The sequence below is a fragment of the Equus asinus genome, chromosome 8, assembly GCF_041296235.1.
Source record: "Equus asinus isolate D_3611 breed Donkey chromosome 8, EquAss-T2T_v2, whole genome shotgun sequence".
Taxonomy (NCBI): Eukaryota; Metazoa; Chordata; class Mammalia; order Perissodactyla; family Equidae; genus Equus; species Equus asinus.
The window spans coordinates 36,802,984-36,827,728 of NC_091797.1; the positions used below are offsets into that span (position 1 = coordinate 36,802,984).

Genomic DNA, 24,745 nt, shown 5'->3' on the forward strand with positions numbered 1-24,745 from the left:
GAATTAAAAGCCCAGGAAGAGAAAAACAAGTGGCCTAACTTGTCAGTTACCTAAATCAACCAAGATCTCTTAAACAAAAGACACTGAGGGAGGGGGCCAGCCTGGCTCTTTATCTAGTCATGTGGCTGACAATGTGTCTTTTTGAGATGCTCATCTTCAAAGTGATTGCCTCCTCAATCAAAGCGTAAGTCAGATACTTGCATTACACGAAAGAAAAACCAACTGTCAGGGCTTACACTGTATTTATAATGCCTTTTTAATCAACATAATAATAATGCTTCTTCCTTTTTTACTCATAAGTAAACTTGGATACAGAAAGTTAATCAAACTTGCACAAGATCAGAAAAGAAGTTGTGGAGTTGAAACCAAATTCTCTAGTCTAATGTCTCCACTGTACACCACAAGGCAAATGAAAGCTTTTTATTATGATAAATGGGAAATTATTTTTGGAGATAATTGTTTTCAGGAACTGTTGGAATATTGATGGGAAGGGATATAATGTAGAAGCATCAGGGGAAATGGTTGTTAAGTGTATCCTGCAGATGGGAAGAAAGAAGGAATAAAAGGTGGAAAATGAAGGAAGGAAGCAATAAGAGAAGAAAGGATGGAAGGAAAGAAGAAGGAAGGGAAAAACAAACAAAGAAAAAAGGGAAAAAAGGAAAGAACAATGGAAAAAAGGAAGAGACAATAGAAGAAAGGAAGGAAGACAGAAAAAAAACACAAGAAGGGAGGGAGGTCAAGAAACAGAAATGATATGAATAGTAGACATTTAGAGAATATGGGAAATATTGCCTTACATAGGGCCCAAAAAAAGCCTGGAAAAAAGATTGGAGAGGATAGATATTTCTGATGCCAAGTGAAAGACAGTAATTTTGGGACTGTGATTTCCATAACTGTAAAGGTTACATTTATTCTTTATAGGGTAGCAAAATTCTTCAGTAAAGGATTATGCAAGATGATGTTCACTTCCTTTTAGCCAGAAAAAATTGACCACTGTGTATTCCACTTCATTTTTTATGAGCCTAGGTCTCTGTGAAATAGTCTTCTCAGTGCTCCTTTCACATCTTTATTCCTTAGTGTGTAGATGAGTGGATTGAGGGTTGGGGTCACTACTGTGTAGAAGAGGGAGATGAATTTCCCTTGAGTATGAGCATATGAGCTGTTCGGCTGGATATAGATAGCTGTGATGGTCCCATAGAAGAGGGATACTACCATCAAGTGGGATCCACATGTTCCCAGGGCTTTGCGCCAGGCCTGAACTGACTTGATCCTTATAACTGCCTTAACTATATGTCCATAAGACATCAATATCAGTGCTAAGGGCAAGAGAAGCAGAACCAATGAAGCAATGAATAGCTGAACCTCATTGGCATGGATGTCTACACATGCAAGCTTAATCATGGAGGGTACCTCACAGAAGAAATGATGGAGCCCCCGATGTCCACATCGAGGTAGCCAGAGGGTGACAGTGCTCTGAATGACACTGTTTCCCACTCCACTCAGCCATGCAATCCCTGCCAGAGCCTGGCACAGCTGTTGGTTCATCACAGCTGCATAGTGGAGAGGTTTGCAAATGGCAGCATAGCGATCAAAAGCCATTACAGCCAGGAGAACACACTCTGTGGAGCCCAACGCCAGGGAGACATAGAGCTGGACAGCACAGCCGAGGGCTGTGATGGTCTTGGCTGGTCCTCTTAGGTTCCACAGCAGCTGAGGGACAATACTGGTGCTAAAGCAGATATCAAGTAGGGAAAGGTGAGTGAGGAAAAAGTACATGGGTGTTTTGAGTTTAGGGTCTATGGATGAGATCAGAATAATGACTGTATTTCCCACAAGGGTCAGGAAATAGGAAACCAAAACAACCACGAAGAGTATCTTTTCCAGGTTGGACTGATCAGAGAAGCCCAGCAGGATGAAGTCTTCTTGGACATTGCTATTGTTCATGCCCATCACTCTGTTCAGAAAAAGGAGGAAAATATTATAAGAATTTAGAGAGAGGATAATGTGTTGGCCACCAGTTACAATAGCAACCTTTTATAAATAACTCTTTAAAACAGTGAGAGAAATTACAGTGAGCCATGGAATAAATTCTGGCAGTGTCCTTCAGAAGCTGCAGCAGATGACATTAAAGATAAGGCTTAGTGCAGAGGCACATGAAGGCTAATTGTGAAAGCAAAGCATTTTCCTGAGAGATAACTATTAGAAGCTGAGATAAAATTTATCACAGAAAAAAATAAAGGAGGAGAGAGAATGTCCAGTGAATGAAAAACATATAGATTCAGACAAATCATTCAAATTAAATGGGGGGGGAAAACCCAGTAATATGGATGTTTAATATGTGTAAAAATATGTGTAAATAGCATTTTAATTCTTCAAACACAATTTTGAAGTGGGTTTTTTTTTCCAAGGATTTTCACAATATAAATGACAACCAGCTTCTGGAGATTATAGAGTTTATTTTTCCTATAACATGGCAAACATTTGGCTATTGAAGGTAATAATATTAACATTTATATCTAAATGTTTAGTCATTATGCACACATAATTTCAAAAACATATTTCCTTTAGAGAGTAGTTAACTCATTTAGTCCACCAGCTTATTAAAGATATAAATTCACACGTTGCATTCAGAACAAACCTCCTTGCTTTCTTTGGTGTATGATGCTGAGGAAGAGTCAGCTCTCTGGCCTTGCATGTTGAACGAAGAGGTGATTGAATCCGAATGGAGGCAATGAGGATTAGGGAAAGGCGGGTTCTTTGGTGGGGTGAAAGAGGCTATCCCAATGTACATCAAACTCATACAGAATTTTTACCATCTAGAAGATTAAAGAGGCCAAGACTTTTAAGGGGCTTTTTAAAAGTCCAAACAGTTATAAATTGCAAAAGTTTAAAACACATTCACAGACACAGCATATACCCAAAGACTATAACTGTCTTTCATATTTAAGACAAATATGCACTTTGTACATGTTATGAGTAAAAATCACTCAGAACTCAAAATTCTTCCCTAGTAATAAGTGCATATCCTGAAATTATTTATCACTTGTTATAAAAATTAATCATGGAAGTAAAATATATTAAGTAATTCTCCATGATTAATACCTTATATTAGCTTAACTTATTAGGTAAAAATGATACTTAGCAGAAATCTTTGGAAAGGAAATGAACTCAAGCGAAGGGTCAGGTGAGGGATCGGACATCTAACAACAGCATGAAGTCACTGAATGATCCCTCAAAATAGCAAAAGTAAATAATAGTAAAATGAGAATATAAAAGGGCCCCTAAGGAGCAAACTACTTTATACATATTTATATATATTTCAATTCCGATAAATGCATTCACAATTATATACATACATGTTCATGCACACAAACACAAATACACACAGATATGCATAACTCTTCCCATTTTCTCACTCATGGTCAACTCCCATCCATTTAGCTATCCTGAAAGTACTCATTTTTTCCATCAAAGGAATAAGATAATGCCCAGACCCATGTCACTTCTCCTATTCTCGGTAATGCAGCCTGCAGGTTGCTGCTTTACCCTTCCCAGTCAAATGAGAATTCCCCCTGTGCTTTAACCCCCCACATACACATAACACAAATACCTCAACAGAAATGCCATGAGAGACCAATTCACATACATGAACTCCTTCTTTATTTATAAGAATATGTTCATTTTAGCCTTATAGAAGAATTGTATTTCACCATAAATGGCAAACCTTAATGTTATAAGCGCATCATATGATCTCCCCTCACCCAGATAACATTGCATTAAGCCAGAATCTCATTACTATTAAAAGTTAAGAATCATAGATTTGGTGTAAATATAAAATCAAGGCATCAATAGAAGTGAATAAGTTAAAAGAGAGAAAGTTTTCCAGAGTATTTTTTTTTCTTGTTGTAACATGAAAAAGAACTTTAAGCCATAGAGTTCAAGTTATTATTACCTTGAAATGACAAGTCAGTGCCTAAGGCCCGGGTACTGGTTGTAGAGACTGTTAGTTCAGATGTGGATCCCCGAAGCTCAGCAAGTCAGGAGAGACTAAGAGAGGACACAGGACACTGAATCTGAAAAGATCTCAGGGACACAGTGCTCCCAATATGGCAATTAATATTAGGCTCTTGTTGCATCCAGAGAAGAACTGTCCCAGGAGATCGTGCTGAAAGAGATGTTTTTGCCTCTCTGCTATTTTACTATTGTTTAAATCTAGGCCAAATCACAGCGATATTTAACTTCTGTCTTCACAACCTCCCAACATTGAGTTGTTTTCTCATATCTGCTGTATTCATGTTAAATTTCCATCAATAATATAATATATTATACACATAAGTATGTATATATTTATAAATATACCACATTTGCTCATCACTTCAAATGCTTTTCATTATAACTAAATTTTCTGTCACCTTGCTCTTTTGATACACGCACTTATACAACTTCAGGCCTGGAACATTTCAGCAGGGCTTCTTCCTCAATACTTACAGGCACTCTAATATTGCTGAAGATAGATGTACAAATATGTTGAATTATTCCCTTAAAAATCCCTGATCTCTTGGGGCAGGCCCCATGGCCAGGTGGTTGGGTTCACACGCTCCACTTCAGCGGCCCGGGCTTTCACTGGTTCGGATCCTGAGCATGGACCTAACACCACTCATCCAGCCATGCTGAGGTGGCATCCCACATAGCAGAATTAGAAGGATCCACAACTAGAATTTACAACTATGTACTGGAGTGGCTCTGGGGAGAAGAAGAACAAAAAATCCCTCACCTCTTCATTTCAGATGAACTCTTGGTTCTGCCCAGAAATCTTTCTATATGTCCCCTTTTGTTTGTCTCTTCCATCTCCATAGCAAACGTTCAACAAATTTTTGAATCATCCCTCCCTATGTCTTACATCCTTCCAAGCAGGTTATCTTGCTTGTAACTTCCAGGAAAGAACAGAAGCCCCAAGAGGAAACTACATTGATTTCCTTCCCGCCACCTATAAACCAATCTGCATTCATAGCCATTCTTCATACTTTTCTTCATGTCTCAATAGAAGAAGAGAAGCTCTGTTTGTCTAAGGCTAATCTTTCTTCCAATATTTTAGAGTCCAGGTAAAAACTCATGCACATACAAATTCCAGATGGGTGATAATAATGACTCAAGTATAAGAAAAACAATTGCAGTAATGTCAGAATGAATGGCAATAAGTGTTTAGCTAAGGTCTATATTCAGTTAAAAAAAAGAGTGTTGGTGACTTGACAAATTTCACAGCAGAGGCCCCATCTAGAGGAAAAAACTGTTCAGCTCCAGTTAATCCAATTACTATATTAAGTCCAAGAACTGCAATATATTCAGAATCTTTGAGACAATTTGGATTCTTACACAAGTCTATTGATTTTTTTAAATAAAATTTTTATATACAAAAAAGTAAGCAATTTATAAAGATATAGCTTGATGAACTATTACAAAGTAAATACATCTTGATCAAGAAATAAAATATAAGGAACACTCTAAACCAACCCTCAAAGCCGTTTCCATATACTATTTCTACCTGGACATGGAACCATTATTTTGATTGTTTTTGAGCTATATATAAATGAAATCATACAGCATTATTTCTGCTGTTTCTACCTTCATTCATTCAACATTAAGTTTATAAGATTCATTCATGTTGGTCTGTGTAACAGTAGAGCACAAGTTTTATCACTGCATTGTATTTCATTGCATAAGTATGTCACAAGTTATCTATCCATTGCAGTTTGATGGACATTTGAGTTGTTTCTACTCTTTGTCTTTTATGAATAATGCTGCCGTGAATATATTTGTCCATGTCTTTCATGAACAAGTAAGCATATGGAAACATTTCTTTTAGGACTATACTTTGGAGTGGAATTGCTCAGTCATATAGTGTGCACATATTCAGATTTATTAGGAACCACTGACTGAAAATTGGTTGTACAAAGTTACACTCCACAAGTAGTGTGAGAGTTTCAATTATCCACATCTATGCTAGTTCAGTATATTCCTTCCTTTTAATTTTAGCCATTCTGGTGGCATATAGTGGGTATCTCACGAATTTAATTTGTGCTTCCCTGATAACTATTGAATTTGACTAGATTATCTTACATTTGTAGGTCACTGAGAGATCTTATGTGTAGTATGTGTTCAAGTCTGTAGGCTTTTTCTTAGTTGATTTGTAGGAAATCTTTTTATATTCTAGGTGTTTGAAAAATAAAAGGTAAGTTTCAAGTTCTTTTTTAATCAAGTATAGCTATGGAAAATAAATAAGAAAGGAAATTACAGAATAGTCTCACTAATTAACATAGGTTTTAAAATCTTATGAAAATATTATCAGGTCAGTCAGTTATAAAAAAATAAGACACATAGCCAAATGGAATTTATTCCAGAACCAAAAAGTCAATGTAATTCACCACAATAATAGAATAACGCAGGAAAATTACATAATCATCTCACTAGATTTGACATAAAGTATTTGATAAAACTCTAGGTCACAAAACAAACCAATATAATCAGTTAGCAAACTAGTGATAGAATAAAAACCCTATACTTTTGATTAAATAGGACCTAAAATATCTTTCCACAAAGATTGTACATTACATTGAAAAATTTTCCTTTGAAATTGAGGAAAAGACAATGATACCTTCCATCACCACTTCCATTCAATCAACATTATTCTAGAGATTACAGCCAGTAGGGTAAGATAAGATAGGAAAAAAGACACTAGATTGGAGTAGAAATAAAAATGTCATTAATACAGATAATACGATTCTGTACATAGAAAATCCAAGGGGATCAAAATGTAAATTAACATTAAAATGTTTGCAAAGGTAAGTATGACAAATTCAATTGCATTTCTACATACCAGCAATAGTCAGAAAGTATTATTTTGTAAAGATATAATTTATAATATTATCAGTAAATAAAATAGTAGGAGTACATATTAAGAAATATGTGTAGGATATCTACACAAAACTTTTTAGAACATTATTGAGAAAAATGTAAAATGACATAGTAGGGAGATTGCAATCATTCAAGGATTCAAAAATTCAAAATTTTAGAGGTATTAATTACAACTTTGATCTCTGTATTTAGCGCAAACTTAAAATTGCAACAAATTTATTTCTGGAAATTAGTGAGATTATTCTAAAATTTTATGTAGAAAAGTAAGGTACCACTAATACCAAGACACTCTTGAAGGAAAAGTACAAAATATGAAGACCTGCTCTACTGTCAATCGAGATATAACAACAAAGCTTCATTATATAAGAAAGTGTGATATCAGCACAAGGAGAGATACATAAATTAATGGTGTAGAATAGAAAGCCTGAAAAAAAATCAACATATGTATGGACCCTTCATTTAAAACAAATTTGGCATTTCAGGGCAATGGAAAAGGCATACTTTTTTTTCAATAAACGGTACTGAAATAATTAATTGCTCATATAAAAAGGTAAAATCTGACCACTGCCTCACATCATCCACAAACACAGTTTCTGAATGAATCAAGATCTGGTCATGAAAGGAAAAAATATGTCTTCATGATCTCATAATAAGAATGATTTTTTAATTAATCAACTTCTTAACTATTCGATCTTTTCCTTTAAAACAAATGGTGCTGGAACAACTAGACATCCACATACACACAAATGAATCTAGACATAGACATTATGCCTTTGACAAAAATTAACTCAAAATGGATCATATACCTAAATGTAAAAGCAAAACTATAAAACTCCTAGAAGATAACAAAGGAGAAATCTAGATGACCTTAGATATGGTAATGACTTTTTAGATACAACATCAACGGCACAATCGATGAAAGAAATAATTGATAAAGTGGACTTTACTCAAGTTAAAAATCCTGTCTGTAAAAGATACAAGAGAATGAGAAGACTTGGCACAGAGTGGGGGAATATATTTGCAAAAGACCTATCTGATAAAGAACTGTTATACAAAATATACAAAAAACTATTAAAACTCAACAATAAGAAAACAAACAATCCAATTAAAAATGGGCTAGTGACGTTACAGATAACTCACCAAAAATGACATGCAGATGGAAACTAAGCTTATGAAAAGATGTTCAATGTCATATGTCATCAGGGAAACGCAAATTAAAACAATAAGATACCATCACATATTATTAGAAAGGCCCAAATCTGAAAAACTGACAATACCAAATGCTGGTGAAAACCTGGAGCAGCAGGAACTCTCATGTATTTCTGGTGGGAATGCAAAAAGGTACAGCCACTTTGGAAGACAGTTTGGAGCTTACAGAACTGAACATATTCTTATCATATGATCCAGCAATCATACTCCTTGGTATTTATGCAAAGGGGTTGAAAACCTATATTCACACAAAAATCTGCACATAGATACTTATAACAGCTTTATTCACAATGACCAAAACTTAGAAGAACCCAAGATGCCCTTTAGTAGGTGAATAGATAAATAGACTGTGATACATCCAGACAATGGAATATTATTCAGTGCTAAAAAGAAATGAGCTAACAAGCCATGAAAAGACATGGAGAAAATTTAAATGCATATTATTAAGTGAAAGTAGCCAATCTGAGAAGGATATATATAGTGCATGATTACATCTATATGACATTCTGGCAAAAACAAAGCTATGCAGACTATGAAAAGTCAGTGCTTCATGAGATGGAGGGAGGAATAGGCAGAAGCCAGAGGATTTCTAAGGCAGTGAAAATACTCTGTGTGATATTGTAATTGTGGATATATGTCATTATTCATTTGTCCAAAGCCCAAGAATGTACAACACCGAAAGTGAACTCTAAGGTAAACTATGGACTTTGAGTGGTTATGATGTGTGAATGTAGATTCACCTTTGGTAGCAAATGTACCATTTTGGTGAGTGATGTTAATAATGCAGGAGGCTCTGCATGTGTAGGGGCAGGGGATACATGAGAAATCTCAGTACCTCCCCTCTCAATTTTGTTGTAAACCTAAAACTGCTCTAAAAAAATTGTTACTAAAAAAATTCAAAGGAGAACGTTGACAGTAGGCTTGATCAAACAGAAGCAAGAATCTGCAGACTTGAACATGGGTGATTTGAAATTACCAATTAGAGGAATAAAAAGATAAAAGAATGAAAATGAGTAAAGAAAGCCTATGGAATAAATGGGACACCAACAACAGAACAATATATGCATTACAGAAATGCCAGAAAACGAAGAGAGAAAGGAACAGACAGCTTATTTAAGGAAATAAAGGGAAGAGAATCAAAACAAATCACTACCAAAAAATCATCAAAAACCAAAGAAAGATAGTAAGAGAGGAGGAGAGGGACAAAACAATTCTTGTAGAGATAAAACACAATTAACTAAAAGCCAATAATCAGTACAGCACTCACTTATCAAGAACTGCCTTAAATGTAAATGGGTAAAACACACATATCAAAAGGAATGGAATGGTTGAATGGAGCAAAAAGCAAGACTTAGCAACATGTTATGGAAAGAGACCCACTTTAAATTTAAAGACACACATGGGCTGAAAATGAAGGAATGAAAAAAGACATTTCGTGCAACTGGTAAGCAAAAGAAAGGAGTGGCTATATTTAGACAAAATAGATTTTGACTCTAAAAGTGTCTTTAGAGAAAAATAAGGTCATTATATAATGGGAAGAGGGTCAATTTAATGAGAATATATAAGATTTTAAAATATATACACATCCAACATCAAAGCATCTAAATATATAAAGCAAATATTGACAGATCTGAAGACGTAAACTGATAGAAATACAGTAATAGTAGGGGACCTCAATACCATACTTAGAGTAATAGATAGAACATCCAGACAGAAAATCAGTAAAGAAACAGCTGATTTGAATAACACTATAGAACAAATGGTCCCAAAGACATACACAGAACTTTCCACCCAACAGTAGAAGAATACACATTCTTCTCAAGTGCACATAGAACATTCTCCAGGATAGATCATATGCTAGTTCACAAAAATATCTTAACAAATTTAAGAACATAGAAATCACTCCAAGTATCTTTTCTGACCACAATGATGTGAAACCGGAAATCAAGAACAGCAAGAAAGTGGAAAATTCACAAACACGTGGAAAATAAACTACACACTTGAACAACCATTGCGTCAAAGAGGAAATCAACAGGAAATTTTAAAAGTATGTCAATACAAAGGAAAATGAAAACACGATATACCGAAGACTAACAGGTATAGCAAAAGCAGCACTAAGAGGGAAGTTTATAGTGATAACAACTGCATTTAAAAAAGAGAAAAATCTCAAATAAACAATATAGCTTTACATCTCAAAGAACTAGGAAAAGAAGAGCAAACTAAGCACAAAGTTAGCAGAAGGAAAGAAATAAGAAAAATTAGAGGAGAAAGGAGCCAAATAGAGAAAAAAAAACAATTAAAAAATCAACAAAACTGAGCTGGTTTTATTGAAAACATCAGCAAAACAATAAACCTGTAGCTAGAATAACTAAAATAAAAAGAAAATTCAAACAAATAAAATAAAAAGTGAAAGAAGAGAAATTACAACAGATGCTTCAGAAATAAAATGGATTATAAAAGACTACTATGAACAATCATATGCCACTGAGGTGGATAACCTAGAATAACTGGGTAAATCCCTAGAAACAGACAACTTTCTGAAACTGAATTAAGAAAAAATATAATGCCTAAACAAACCAATATCAAATAAAGAGGTTGAATCATGAATTAAAAATTTCCCAACAAAGAAGAATCAGATGGTTTCACTGATGAATTCTACCAAATATTCTCAGAAGAATTGATACCAATCTTTCTTAGACTCTCCAAAAAATAGAAGAGAAAACACTTCCAAATTCATTCTGTGAGGCCAGCATCACCCTGATACCATAACCAAAGATGCTATAAGAAGACAAAACAATAGACCAATATCCCTAATGATATAGATGCAAAAATCCTAAACAAAACGATAGCAAACTGAATTTAACAGCACAATAAAAGGACCGCACAGCATGATCAAGTGGAAATCCATCACTTAGATGCAAGGGTGGTTTCACATATGCAAATCAATAAATATAATACACCACATTAACAGAATAAATAAAAATCATATGATCATTTCAGTAGATAAAAATATTTGATAAAATTCAACATCTTTTCATTATAAAAAAAAACTCACAACAGATTAGGTATAGAAGGAATGCACCTCAATATAATAAAGGCCATATATGTGAAGCCCACAGCAACATCATAGTCAACAGTAAAAAGCTTAAAGCTTTTCCTCTAAGATCAGGAACAAGACAAAGATGCCTACTCTCACCACTTCATCCAACATAGTACTGGAAGTCGTGGCTAGAGTATTAACCAAGAAAAAGAAATAAAACACATCCAAATCAGAGAGGAAGAAATAAAACTGTCTCTGTTTGCAGATATGTTCTTATATATAGAAAATCCTAAAAACTCCATCAAAAAGCTCAAAATGAAACAGTAGTTAGCAAGTACTTCCACATTTAAAATGACGATGCTGTCACACTTAGCTAGGACTTTGAAAGGAGGTGGACTGACAACTGGTTTTGTGACTATATTTAGAAAGCTAAGAGATGTTATAGTAATAAAAGATGCAAAAATCTCCATAGCTCAATATTTAAGTTCAATATTTATCTTATTTTATATAATAAATATAAACCATGTTTATATTTACTTCTCACTTATATTATATGTCTATTAAGTTTAGCTAGGGGCTCTGCCATATGTCTCCTCTCTCAGGATCACAGTCTGACAGAGTTGACACCATTCCTGACATTGTTGGTAATTCTGGAAGAAGGAAAAGATGGTTCCAGGAGATCTTGCACCGGAAATTAAATGTTCTGGCCTGGAATTAACACAGGTCACTTTTGGTCACAACTCATTAGTCAGACTAATCACAGGGCCCACTCCACCTCAAATGGCGTGTGTGTGGCAGGGGACACAATCCTATTATGTACCCAGAGAGCTGGAAATCCATGTAAAACATCACGAATACTTACTAAGGTGGCCCTTAGCTGATTATCCCTATTCAGATTCAGGAAAATGAAAGACGCGGTTTGATAAATGAAGAGAGAATTTGTTTGATGAAGATTGTGTTATGGATTCTTCCTTCTCACCTCAAATCAAGTAAAAGGTATTCAATGGGACAACTTAGGGAATTTGGTAGGTGTTTATGGCTATTTAGTAAACAGAATGAATGGATTTATAATAATTGCCTAAAAATACACAAATGTGAGAATCTGAAAGAAGCAATCTTTAGCTGCAGAGTAAAGTAAATCTTGCTGCTTAACTTCTCCTTTCCCCATCTGCAGAGTTTCACCCTGGCAAGTTCAGAAACTGCTTATCGAGCTAGAGGCATAGAGAAACAGGCTAAGGTGGAAAGTAGACACCCTTACAACTCTCAAATCCCCACTGCAAGGTCTCTGACTGAAACAGACTTAAGTTGGAGGAGCACAGAATCTTTAACTGTAAATGAAGTATTGTCTGACAATGGAAATCTTAATTACTGGTATGAGAATATTTTATTATTAAAAGTGGCCATTTTTACCACTTGAAAATGATCAGAAAGGTCATGGAATATTCTAATGATGTAACTTAGGAGCAGGGAAAGAACCACTACATGGTATGGGCAGGATGGGTAAAAAAAATAAAGTTATTGCTCTTCTGTTTTATTGATATTCAATGGGTAGTCTCACTGTTAACATATCCATAGGTAAACATGGATTGAGCTTTGTCAGGTGCCAGGCACTCTACCAAGCATGTTACATGAATTATCTCACTTATGGCTCACCACTCTATGAAGTTAGCACTATTATTCCACTCACTATAGGTTTGGAAACTTTCTTCTAGGGGTTAAATAATTTGCCTGGGAATCAGAACCTTGGTTGGTCTGACTCTAGGGTCCATGACCTTATACAACACAAGATACTCTCCTAGAGCTCATAGACAAGTCGAACCTCCTTGGCATAATATACAGGTCCTTTGGTGATTTGGTCCTTTTTTACTCTTCCATGTGTATCTCCTGTCATTTCCTATTATAGCCTATCTCACCTAGCTATAATAGAGTATTTGAATTCCTTGGAAGATCCTTTTTTGTCATATATTTATTAACTAGTACATGAAAGATGTCATTGCAATGCAGAGGGAGAGGTTATAACTGGGCAATCAGGGCACATTTTTGGAAGATGAAATTTAAGTTGGACTTTGAGAAGTAAATATGGTGTAAAGTTCATAAAGTAGGTAAAAGGAAAAATTTTCAGGAACTGTTGGGTGTTTAAATATTAATTGAACATGGGATGAATGAGGACATGTGGAAGATAAGTGATAAATTAGATGAAGATGGTAGACAACCTGGAATTTTATGCCATTTGGACTTTATTCTGTAATCGTTCTGAGCCACCTAAAGTAGAATAGTGTAACAATTTATGGAAAATAATTCTTGTAGAATAATCAAACTTATCATGGGGAAAGAAAATAAGATAGGAAGAAAACAGTTCAGAAATTTTAGAAATTTGGTCACAGATGTCAAGACTTTAAGTGTCTCAAAGGAGCTCTTTGGACCAGAAGTGAAGTTCTGTTATAAAGCAGAGTGCCTCTTACACAACTGAGGGCATTCAGAGTTATTAAATTAAACTCTGATCATCAAACCAAACATGCTCATAACCCATTTCAACTCAGGGCCACACATTTGCAAACTTTGTTAGGAGCAACTTAGAGGATCTTAACCAGGGCAGGGGAAGGCAAATGAGATGGAGGGACTGGGTTAGAATAGCAATAGGGGATAAGACTAAGAAGACTTTTATATGTATGTGAGGGTCATATAGGCCAAAATATAATGCAGGACCCACATTTAGATCTTATGCTTAATTAGAAGAGTTATCAAAAGAATGCAGGTACTTTGGTACATTTAAAGGTTATTGGAATAATCTTAGAAAGTGGTTAAAGATATGTGGGAGATCATTAAATGGGTAAAGACTATCATGTTACGATGAGGTTTGGAATAACATAAGTGACGTAGAAGTAGCCTTAATAATTGGGTGGTTTCTACTAGTATGTATAGGCTGTGGGCTAAACTCAAATTTACTTTTCAAAACAGCCAAGTGAATTATGAACTATGGTTACCACTCTTGTACAGAGGAGGACACTGTGACCCGACATAGCACGCTCAAGTACTTAAGTTCTGCCCTAGTTAATCAGCTTGATAGTACTGGGCTTTGAACTCAATTGCATTGACTCAAATTTTCAACCACGTTATTTAGAGCACAGGTTACACAGTCAAAACTGGCATTTAAGAAGTGAAGATTGGTGCTGATCCAAAAAGGTGTGAAGTAAAGAAGAGCAATTATTGCTGGTCTTAGTGTTTCCAGCAACGTGAAAAAAAAATACAAAGTACAGTAAAATACTAGTGAATAAATGACAAGCAATAGGATATATTGGAGTATATGAGGAAATCATTTGGTTTAAAACTAATTTGGCCTGATCTTGTTTTCCAAAGGCTTGATGTGTCCTGTTGAGCATGTATTGTATATCTGCTTTAAATATTTACAATGTTCCAGAGACATGAACAGTGCCCTTAAAGATAGGGATGTAGCTTCCAGCCATATCATCATTTCCCTAAGGATAACCATCTCTTCCTAGGACCTAAGGATTAATCCCCGGCTTGCTGTGTTCAATAATCTGCTCACCGTGGACTTGCTGTGTTCACCTTATGACCACTTACATACCATGTCAGCAAAGCAATCTCCTGACTATTGTAAAAGAGAGATTCCTATCATATGTGATATATGCTCTTTGTTCCAAGATGGTGTATAACCACTCGCTACACCCCACTTCTCTGGAAGGCTTCCTTCATTTGTGAAGGTACTCTCCTAGGCTATATCGTCCTTAGGGTTGGTTCATAATAAACTCATCCCAATTTTGATTTATAGATTAATTATAGATTATTTGCATCAACAACACAAAACACAAAACAAAGAAACCAAGCACATGTTGAGAATGATGGAGGAATAGTGAGAAGAATTTGGAGTTTTAGAACAACATACTATTTTTGAAAAATATTTTAATAATCCTTAAGATTTATACAGCACTTACCAGTGTCACCAGTGATTTTTAAGTACTTTGCATGAATTAATTTATTTAAGCCCCACTACAAAGCTATGAAGTGATTGAACTAAGGAACATTTAGTTTGGGTAAAGAGCAGAGGGTTATGTGTAGCTAGTGAGTAGAAGAACAAAATTTCAAGCCAAGGCAGTCTAGCTCCAGAGTCCATGTGTTTAACAACCACAAAGACGCTGGGGGAAGTGACAAAACATCAAATAACATTGAATACAAGCTTTCACCCAGTAGGCCCTGGGCCCATCTGAAACGAAATTACATGAATTTTTAGTATTTCATTAATTACTAAGCAATTATTTATAATTATTTAACAATTATTTATATTGCTTTTATTTTAAAAATTTTTTATTTTTTCTTAATAGCATTTTAACTCGACTTACAGACCTAGTACTTCACTACAAAAAAATACATTTTTTTGTTTTGTTGTACTTGTTTTTTGAAAGAATTGCGATACTGTGCACAAAATGTTTTAAACAATATTACATCAGGGCTGTTTACAAAGGAAATACTACAGTAATTTCCACACACTAATATATACTCTTCAATCTTCTGTTTGAATATTCAACATTATTTTAATTCCCTAATCATATATTTAGCACATATGTGTTTGGTAGATCACAAAATCTCTCAGTCTTAGTATATGCTTCAGTCCTTCAAAGACGTTTAGTAAGAGAGAGTGTGAAAATGTTTAAAACACATACACACACAAGCCTCCATGAGCTTACAAGTTGAGTCAAAATATGCTTCTTTTTCCAAACCGTGTTAGCCATATTGTATGTAAATACAGACAGAGAGGCAAGCAACGTATATACTGTATACTTGGGAGTAGCTGTTTAATATTTTGTCTCTCAAATAACTTTCCAGCCCCGAAAGGCATTGTTTCTTTGATTTTTCCTCAGTAGTTTTGTTCTTTTCTCAGCAATCTCCTCAGGGCTCCTTTCACATCCTTGTTCCTCAGAGTATATATGAGGGGGTTGAGGGTGGGAGTTATGATGGTGTAAAAGAGTGTAAGGAACTTTCCCTGGCTATGGCCATAGGATCTCTTTGGTTGAATGTATATGGCTGAGCTGGTCCCAAAGAAAAGAGACACCACTAGTATATGGGAACCGCATGTCCCTAGGGCCTTGCGCCAAGCTTGTATTGAGTTAATTTTTATCACTGAGTGCAAAATTAATCCATAGGAGACCAAGATCAATGCCATAGGAAGAAGGAGGAGAACTAATGTGGCCACAAAAAGCTGGACTTCATTTGCATGGATGTCAACACACGCCAACTTGATCATGGCGGGCACTTCACATAAGAAGTGGTGCAGATGGTGATGTCCACATCGAGGAAGCCGAAGGGTGATAGTTCCTTGGATGAGAGTGTTTCCTACTCCACTTAGCCATGCTATTCCTGCTAAGACCTTGCAAAATGAAGGGTGCATGACAGCAGTGTAATTGAGAGGTCTGCAGACTGCTACATAGCGGTCAAATGCCATGATCGTAAGGAGAACACATTCTGTAGAACCCAATGAGAGGGAAACATAGAGTTGTATGGCACAGCCAGTCAGTGTAATGGTCTTGTTTGGTCCCTTCAGGTTCCACAATAGCTGGGGGACAATGCTGGTAGTCAAGCAAAGGTCAAGAAAGGAGAGATTTGTGAGGAAGAAATACATTGGTGTGTGTAGTTTGGAGTCCAGACAGGAGACCAGGATGATGGTTGTGTTGCCCATGATTGTCAGAAGGTAGGATATCAAAACTACCACAAAAAGGAGGACTTCCAATTGGGGCTGGTCTGAGAATCCAAGCAAAATAAATTCTCCCCCAGACGTTTTATTGTTGTGTTCCATCTGTCTGTTAGAATAAAATAGAAGAATGGACACAGGGAGTTCAATCAAGGAAAATATCATTACTACTATTTACTTACAATATTTTAGGTAAACTCTTAGATGGGTATTTTTTTTTTAACTAATGAGGTTTCACAGAGAAAGAAAAAAGCTTATTATTAAAAAGGCATTTCTAAAAACAAAAGCATTCTTTTGTATCATTTTTTTGTCTCAACATTTGACCCATCCTCCTTTTTTTCATGTAACCATCCTCTTTTCCCCATTTCTTGATAATTATTATTAAAGATAATTTGCTTAAAGAAGAAAAGAAAAGCTTCCAGTTTTGGTGGCTATACAGTTCTGTTAGTAGAAGTAAGAGGGAAAGAGAAGAGGAATGTTGAGGTAAATTTAAATATCCAGTATGAAATGAATTATGTGGTCATTGTCCATTCTAACAGAAATTATAATGTAAAAATAATGGATAACAGTGAGGTGGTGGGTCAGGAAAATAAATGGAACGTATTTTATGTCTTCTGTGACTCATAGAGAAGATGGGTTATGATAATTTTTCTAACTAATTATTAGATCAGAGGGTGATAAAGGGTCAGAAACAGGTGAATTTCAATGTAGAGGGAAGCTAAATGATTTTATAACTTCTTTAACTATTACATGATTATTTACCAAAAAATTTTATCTCTCTTAAGGTTTATGGAAAAAAAGATATTTATGATACATGGACATAAAAACACACACACAGATGTGCACACACTTGTCCAGACTGATATCACAAAATGTTTTTGTTAAAAACATTTAGATAAAAATAAGGTAAAAATTCACAGACACACTCTCATTTAGTTAAAGACAAGGTATTGGCATTTGGTAAAGTCGTGAAAAGGCAAAATACATATTTGTTACCCATTTTACATTGTTCTTCACAATAAAAACAGTCTGGATTATAATATTCCACCATAATACTTTACTTAATATTTTTTTATAATATCATCATCTATTCCCCCACATTTTCTTCTCTTATGTCAGTATCTTATTGAACGATTTACTTTTGGGAATGATGAAAGCTAATTTTGTCATTTTACTCAGGTATGTTTATATCTCAAAAAGTAAAATTGCATCTTAAATGGGGTGAATATTTTAAAATTTTATTTTTTAACTTTATTAAGGAGTAATTGACAAATATAATTGTATATATTTAAAGTGTACAATGTAATGACTTGATATACATATAATTTGTGGAATTATTACCAAGATCAGGGAAATTGACTTATCCATTACCTCACATAGTTAACGTAGTTAATTCTTTTGCGTGTGTGTGGTAAGAATGCTTAAGATCCACTCTCAGAAACTTTTAAGTATACAATATTGTGTTATTAACTATAGTCACCATACACTACATCAGCTCTTCAGAACTTATTCTTGTAACTGAAAATTTCTACCCTTTGACCTACATCACCCCTTTTATCCCTCACCCCAGGCCCTGGAAACACTGTTCTATTCTCTGCTTCTATGAAATCAGCTTTTTTAGATCCCGTGTGTAAGTGATACCATATAATATTTGTCATTCTCTGCCTGCTTATTTCACTTTTCATAATGCCCTCCTGATTCATACATGTTGTAGCAAATGGTAGGATTTCCTGCTTTGTCATAGCTGAATAATATTCCACTGTATTGCTATATATACCACATTATTCTTTATCCATTCACCAAGTGAAGGACACTTATGTTATTTCCATATCTTAGCTATTGTGAATAATGCTGCAATGAACACGGTGTTCAGATAGCCCTTCAATTTCTGTTCCTTCAGATATATACCCAAGAGTGCCATTGCTGGATCGTGTGACAGCTCAATTTTCAATTTTTTGAGGAGATGTCATACTGTTTTCCACAATGATTGTACCAGTTTACATTCCCACCAATAGTGTATAAGATTCCCTAAACTTTAAAATTTGAAATTCTACAGCTAAATGTTTGAATTTGTATAGCCAATAAAGAATTCTACTCAGAAAACCTGAAAATCATGCTATATAGATTCCCATATTCTGCATATTCCTAATGCTGCTTTACATAAAATACTAATTTATCCCAGATGGATGTGTTTTAATTTTAGTCATATTTCAGTTATTTCAACAAATATGCAGATCAAATGCAAGCGTAAGAAGTTACTCCCATCACCTTCAGAACATAATGTAATTTACATACTCCAAAAAATTTAGAATTCATCTTAAAATTGAATTCTTTCAGAATCTGTTGTCCTAAATACGAATTTATGTTTCCTGAACTATATAAACAAAAATTTAGGAATTAGCAATTTTTAAATTTGGTATTAAAATTCAAAATCACATAATTTAATAGGATATTAGATTTAGAAACAACTTTAGAAACAAATTTTTAATTTTCAAATTTTATGAAGGAGAATAGCATTAATGTAAGTGCTTATGAGTATACTACTTACGTAAGAATCATAAACCATCTACTTACTCCTCTCATATTTTTCTATTCTAAATTCAAAAATATTTTTAAAACATTTGGATTACAACAAATCCTTTAAGGAGGGCTTTCCGCTCCCCCCCATTACTTAAATACCAACTTTCTGTCCTGATTAAGTTGAAGAATAACTACTCTCTCCCATCTACTGTGAACCAGCTTATAAATTGAAGGTGAGATGTGTACGCATTTGCCTTCTCTGCAGTTCAAGTCTGAAATGTGTGGTTTGAAGGGTCTGAACAGGAGCTGAGAAGGAGAGCGATCAGAGATTAAAGTCTGAACATACATATAGACATAAATATGTGTGTGTGTGTGTGTGTGGCTTGAATGGAGTCTCTGAACAGGATCTGAGAAGGAGAATAATCAGAGATTAGTGTTTGTATATAAACATAAATATATATAATTTCAACCCTCAAATAGGATTTTAAAAAGCTCCTTCCAAAACAAAGGCTATTAAGTGCTATTTGGAAAAGGAAGAAATATCTAGAGGAAATTTCCTTTCTTTTTGGCAAAAAGTTCAAGAACTGTCTTTCCCCATTCATTTTCCTGAGTCTTCTTGTGGTATGAACAGTGATTACATGTAGATGCATAGAGGTCAATCCTCAAAAAGGACTCCTGAAAGGGAATCTATAGAAGAGACAAAGTGATTCATTAAAGTAGCCTCATCAGTCAATGCTGACTAATGTAACTAGAGGCAAATCAAGAGGGAGAAAGATGTGGTGACATGAGAAATTAAGACAGGTTGCTTACATCGTCCAGGTCATCCCCCTTCCAGCTTTTATCTTTGTCCATACGCAGAACAGAAGATTGGTGACATGACTTTAGCACATTAGAATTTCTCCCCTGAAGCGAACATCACTGCCCAATACCTACAAGCTAGGTGAAAGTAAATATTTCTTGAGCAATAGTCCCCAGAGAAAATCACATTAGAAAAAATGAGAAGTATATAGGATATAGATTCTCTCAGTACCTTGGGGATTTCTGTTGCTAAATTGTTAATTAACATGCAGTTGTATAGTGTCCAGAACAAGCTGTCTCAGGGAAGAAGCATGAAGAAAGATATTTCTCAACTGGACATTGCTGTATCTCCAGCCAGCCAATTTCTCTTACCAATACCCAAACCCCTCAAGTGTATAGCTTCTTATATTCTTTGCTGTGGGTAAAGACAAAGAAAACAAGCAATGTCTTTGATATTAGAAATTAGCTACTTAATTAGATAGAGTCTTGTTTCTCTTTTGTAACCAATTATTTTTATTAAAAAGTATAAACATTTTTCAATGCCAATAAATATTAATTATGACAGCAATGCCCAAAAAATGCTTCATTATGAGGATGCACCAAATTATTTGAGTATGTTCCATATTATAGGTCATTAAATTTATAATTTTCCCATAAACTAAAATCTGCAGAGACGAAGTGTTTTTTTATAATTAAATATTGGCTTTATAATGAAATATATTCCCATATTATTATGTACTTAATTAGGGACTATATATGTTACGAGTCACAGATATAACATTTGATTTATTAAGTAATGTAATAATTCGTCACCAATTTGAAATGTTAGCTTTATGGCATATTAAATTACTTCTGATAATTGTATATGTATTCAAAGTCTATGACACTTACAGTGATATCTCCCAGAGATATATGCACTGATTGTATCTATTCATACAAAATTTTATATTGCTTTTACTACCATCACTTTTTCTATGTTTTGATATCACACAACTTTCAAAATGTATGTATGTCCTCTCTTCACAAATTATATCCAATTACTGTTTGTTTTTTGGATTTTCTTTCTTTATGAGGAGGATTGGCTGTGAGCTAACATCTGTTACCAATCTTCCTCTTTTTGCTTGAGGAAGATTGTTGCTGAACTAACATCTGTGCCAATCTTCTTCTATTTTATGCAGGATGCCACCACAGTGTGACTTGTTGAGTGCCGCTAGGTCCACACCCAGGATACCAAGGTGCAAACCCTGGGCTGCCAAAGCAGAGCCCTCGAACTTAACCACAAGCCACCAGTTGGCCCCTCTAGTTACTGTTTTAAAATTGCACTTGGTAGTAAATCCAAAAGAAGAGTAAATAGCTGTGATGAATGTGGGAAATCTTCATTCATTCTCAATGTTAAGATTTTTCTAGAATTTCTCTAATTAACACGAGAGTAAATTTTGTTTTGAGATAAAAATTTTTGCTTTACTGTGTAAGTTCCTCTACTTTTCCCTACTATCATCGAGCATTTCTAAACCTCAGTAAGATACTTTGAATTTTAATCAATGTTATTTACTGAATTTTTTTCCATCTTTTCATCAGTTAGAATAGCGATCTATTGAAACACTCTTGAATTTCTCAAATAAATTTCATTTAGCTAGGGCATATTATTCTTTCAACTTATCTTGAATTTCATATAATATATTTCCATTATGATTTGTGTTAATTATACAAGTCATGTGAGAGATTTAGACTCTATTTGTTTATTTGAACTATTTTGGCAGCTTTAGCATCAGTGTAATGATGGTCTTGTAACAATGAGGTTTTCTATTTTTTCAAATATTCTGGAACCAATTAGAGAATATAATGGAAAAGAAGATATATCCACCATAGTAATTAATAATTAAAAGTACCTAGAAACTGGGAAAACAAATAAAGCAGAGACCTTAAAGAGAACATTTTAAAATTCAAAGGAGTGCGTTAGACAACTGCTATAATCATATAGTCATAGGCTTTTTCAAGTATGGGGCAATCTAGCTTTTTTCAAGATGAGAATTCTCAACAAAATAATAAATATGATACAATTCCAATAAAAATGTCTGTAGAATTGTTGAGCAACTCAGCAAGCTTATATCAAAATTTGTGTGGAATAATAAATATTCATATGTAGTTTACTTTGAAAGAAATAAAAAGATGGACTTTGCCAGATGTTGTTAAATGCTGCAAAGTCACATAATAAAAACATAGTAATGATACTAGTGTAGGAAAAGCTTAATGGCTAGTAGGATAGAGTAGAAAACCCAAAACAGACGTAGTGATTGTAATCAAGACACAAAGCTTTGCTTTTAGGAATATTAGCTAATTAGATATAAAAAGAAAAAAAGAAAAAAGTTGTGGGCTGGCTCAGTGGCATAGTGGTTAAGTTCACCTGGTCTATTTCACTGGCCCGGACTTCATGGATTCATATCCCAGGTGCAGACCTACACACCACTTGTTAAGCACTGAGCTAACATCTGTGCCAATCTTCCCCATCAAAAAAAAAAAAGGTTGTATCCTCATCTCACAGTTTCCATAACTTAAGAACTGCATTTGAAAGACATAAATGTAAAGCCAACAGGAGGAAATGAAGCAAATTATCTTTGTGTACTTAGAATGAGGAAAGTTTTCTTGAGCAAGGTATGAAAAGTAAAGTACAATGCATAAATATAAAATAAAAAAATGAATAAAACATAAAATATAAATCATTAAACAAAACATAAAATGAGAAAAACATAAAATTTTTTAAAAATCAATGCAATTAACCATATAATATCAGATTTTTTTTCTATGAAGAATCTGCTTGACTCAAATTAAGACATAGATTAACAGGCCAGAAGAAGGCAAATGACGATTGAAAATCTAGACTGTTAATGTCTTTTAGACAGGGATGTCCTAAAAACTAGCTATTGAAGTATGGGAAACTTGTAGAAAACACTGATGAAAGGATATGAACCAGTTAACAAGCGGTCCTAGGAGTTCCTGGTTTCGGATCTTTGAACCATAACCATGCCATGTAGGAGTAATGCATATGGAATTGAAGTGCAATGAGGTTTAGCATTATTGTTATGGATAAGGATCATCATTCATAAAAGTTCAAGAAAAGTTAAATGATAAATAGTATATACCTGAATTCTGGTTTCCAAAACTCAGCATACAAAATGTAAAATGGATTATATAATATTTTCTCGTTTTCAGAAACCTGAGAGAGAAAGAAGAAGAAAGAGGGAGAATGAAAAGAGATCATCTAGTTATCACTCTGAGAGGAAAAATGCAAATTACTTATATCGGCGGCATGTAATTGAGTCTATTTGCACCATTTTTATTTTCCAGATTCTGTATAATGAATATTTATTACTTTTAAATGGAAATAAATGTGTCTTTAAAGGTAATAATCTGGCAAAAAGGCAATGACTTTAATTCTACCTGTGGCTCATTAATATATTTATGATATGCTATATCAGGGTAAAATTTAGTTTTCATGTAGTTTTTCAGCAAATAGAGAAACATCTGTTTACATATTATATATTTTTTCTTTAAATTATGAAATTTTTAAATATGCAGAAATAGCAAAAACCCATGGACTCATTATCAAATATAATAAATGTTATCAATGTTTTGGATCCAAATATCTTTTTAAAAGTGAACCATCACAGAGACAATGAAAGTCCTCTTTGTATCACTCCCGGATCCCATTCTCTGACAGTGTCCCCCAGAGGAACTGTTATCCTGAAGTTGATGTGTTCCCCTCCCAATAATTTGTATTATTATATGACATATTATGTGTTCACAAGTGACATATAGTAATGCTTTATGGGTTTTTAAAATGCAGTTGAATAGTATATTTTGAAACTTTTTGTCTCACTTATTATGTTTTTGAGCTTTGTCTTGTCCATACATACATGCATACCTTTTTAAAACCTGCTATCTAACACTCTTTTTCAGAACATGCACAAATAATTTATTAATTACTGTTTGAGGGGACAATTAGGTTGTTTCCAATAATATTTTCTATCAGAACACGCAAGTGTGTACACATGTGCAAGTTTCTCTTATATACTTACATTAGAATTTTTGGTTATGAGTTCTGAACACTTGCAAATTTTCTGAATATTACCAAATTGCTGTTCAAGTTGGTTGTACAAACATACACCCTTTGTAGGAATATGTGAGAAATAGCCTTTCCCATATCAAACACTTTGTAATTTTAGATACTAATTAAACCGATCTGATAGGTATTTTTATCTCCTTTCTACTTTACTCATTTATTGATTATCAGTAATTAAAACCTAATTTACCTTAATTTATCCTAAAACCTAATTATCAGTAATTAAAACCTAAGTAACTAAACCAAATTTCCAAATAAATTTATTAAATTAAACAATATAAAATGTGTGCTTTTTATCCTTCTCATACTTTCTCCTCAAATTATCGTGGCTATTTATATTTTCCTTCGAAATGTAAATTAACTTCTTATGTTTCTTTTAAGAAGTTCTGCTAAAGTTCATGAATCCCATTGGTGAATAATGACATCTTTCCAACACTTAGTC

The 24,745-nt window shown here is 34.2% G+C and overlaps 2 protein-coding genes across 2 annotated transcripts; both read right to left on the reverse strand.

Annotated features, from left to right (window-relative positions):
- Window positions 1-1,014: 1,014 nt before the first annotated feature.
- On the reverse strand, window positions 1,015-1,950 carry LOC106843477 (olfactory receptor 2G3-like). The gene has a single exon (XM_014860510.1). The coding sequence runs from the start codon at window positions 1,948-1,950 to the stop codon at window positions 1,015-1,017; it is 936 nt and encodes a 311-aa protein (XP_014715996.1).
- Window positions 1,951-16,034: 14,084 nt separating this feature from the next.
- On the reverse strand, window positions 16,035-17,030 carry LOC106843478 (olfactory receptor 2G3-like). The gene has a single exon (XM_014860511.2). The coding sequence runs from the start codon at window positions 17,028-17,030 to the stop codon at window positions 16,035-16,037; it is 996 nt and encodes a 331-aa protein (XP_014715997.2).
- Window positions 17,031-24,745: the final 7,715 nt, after the last annotated feature.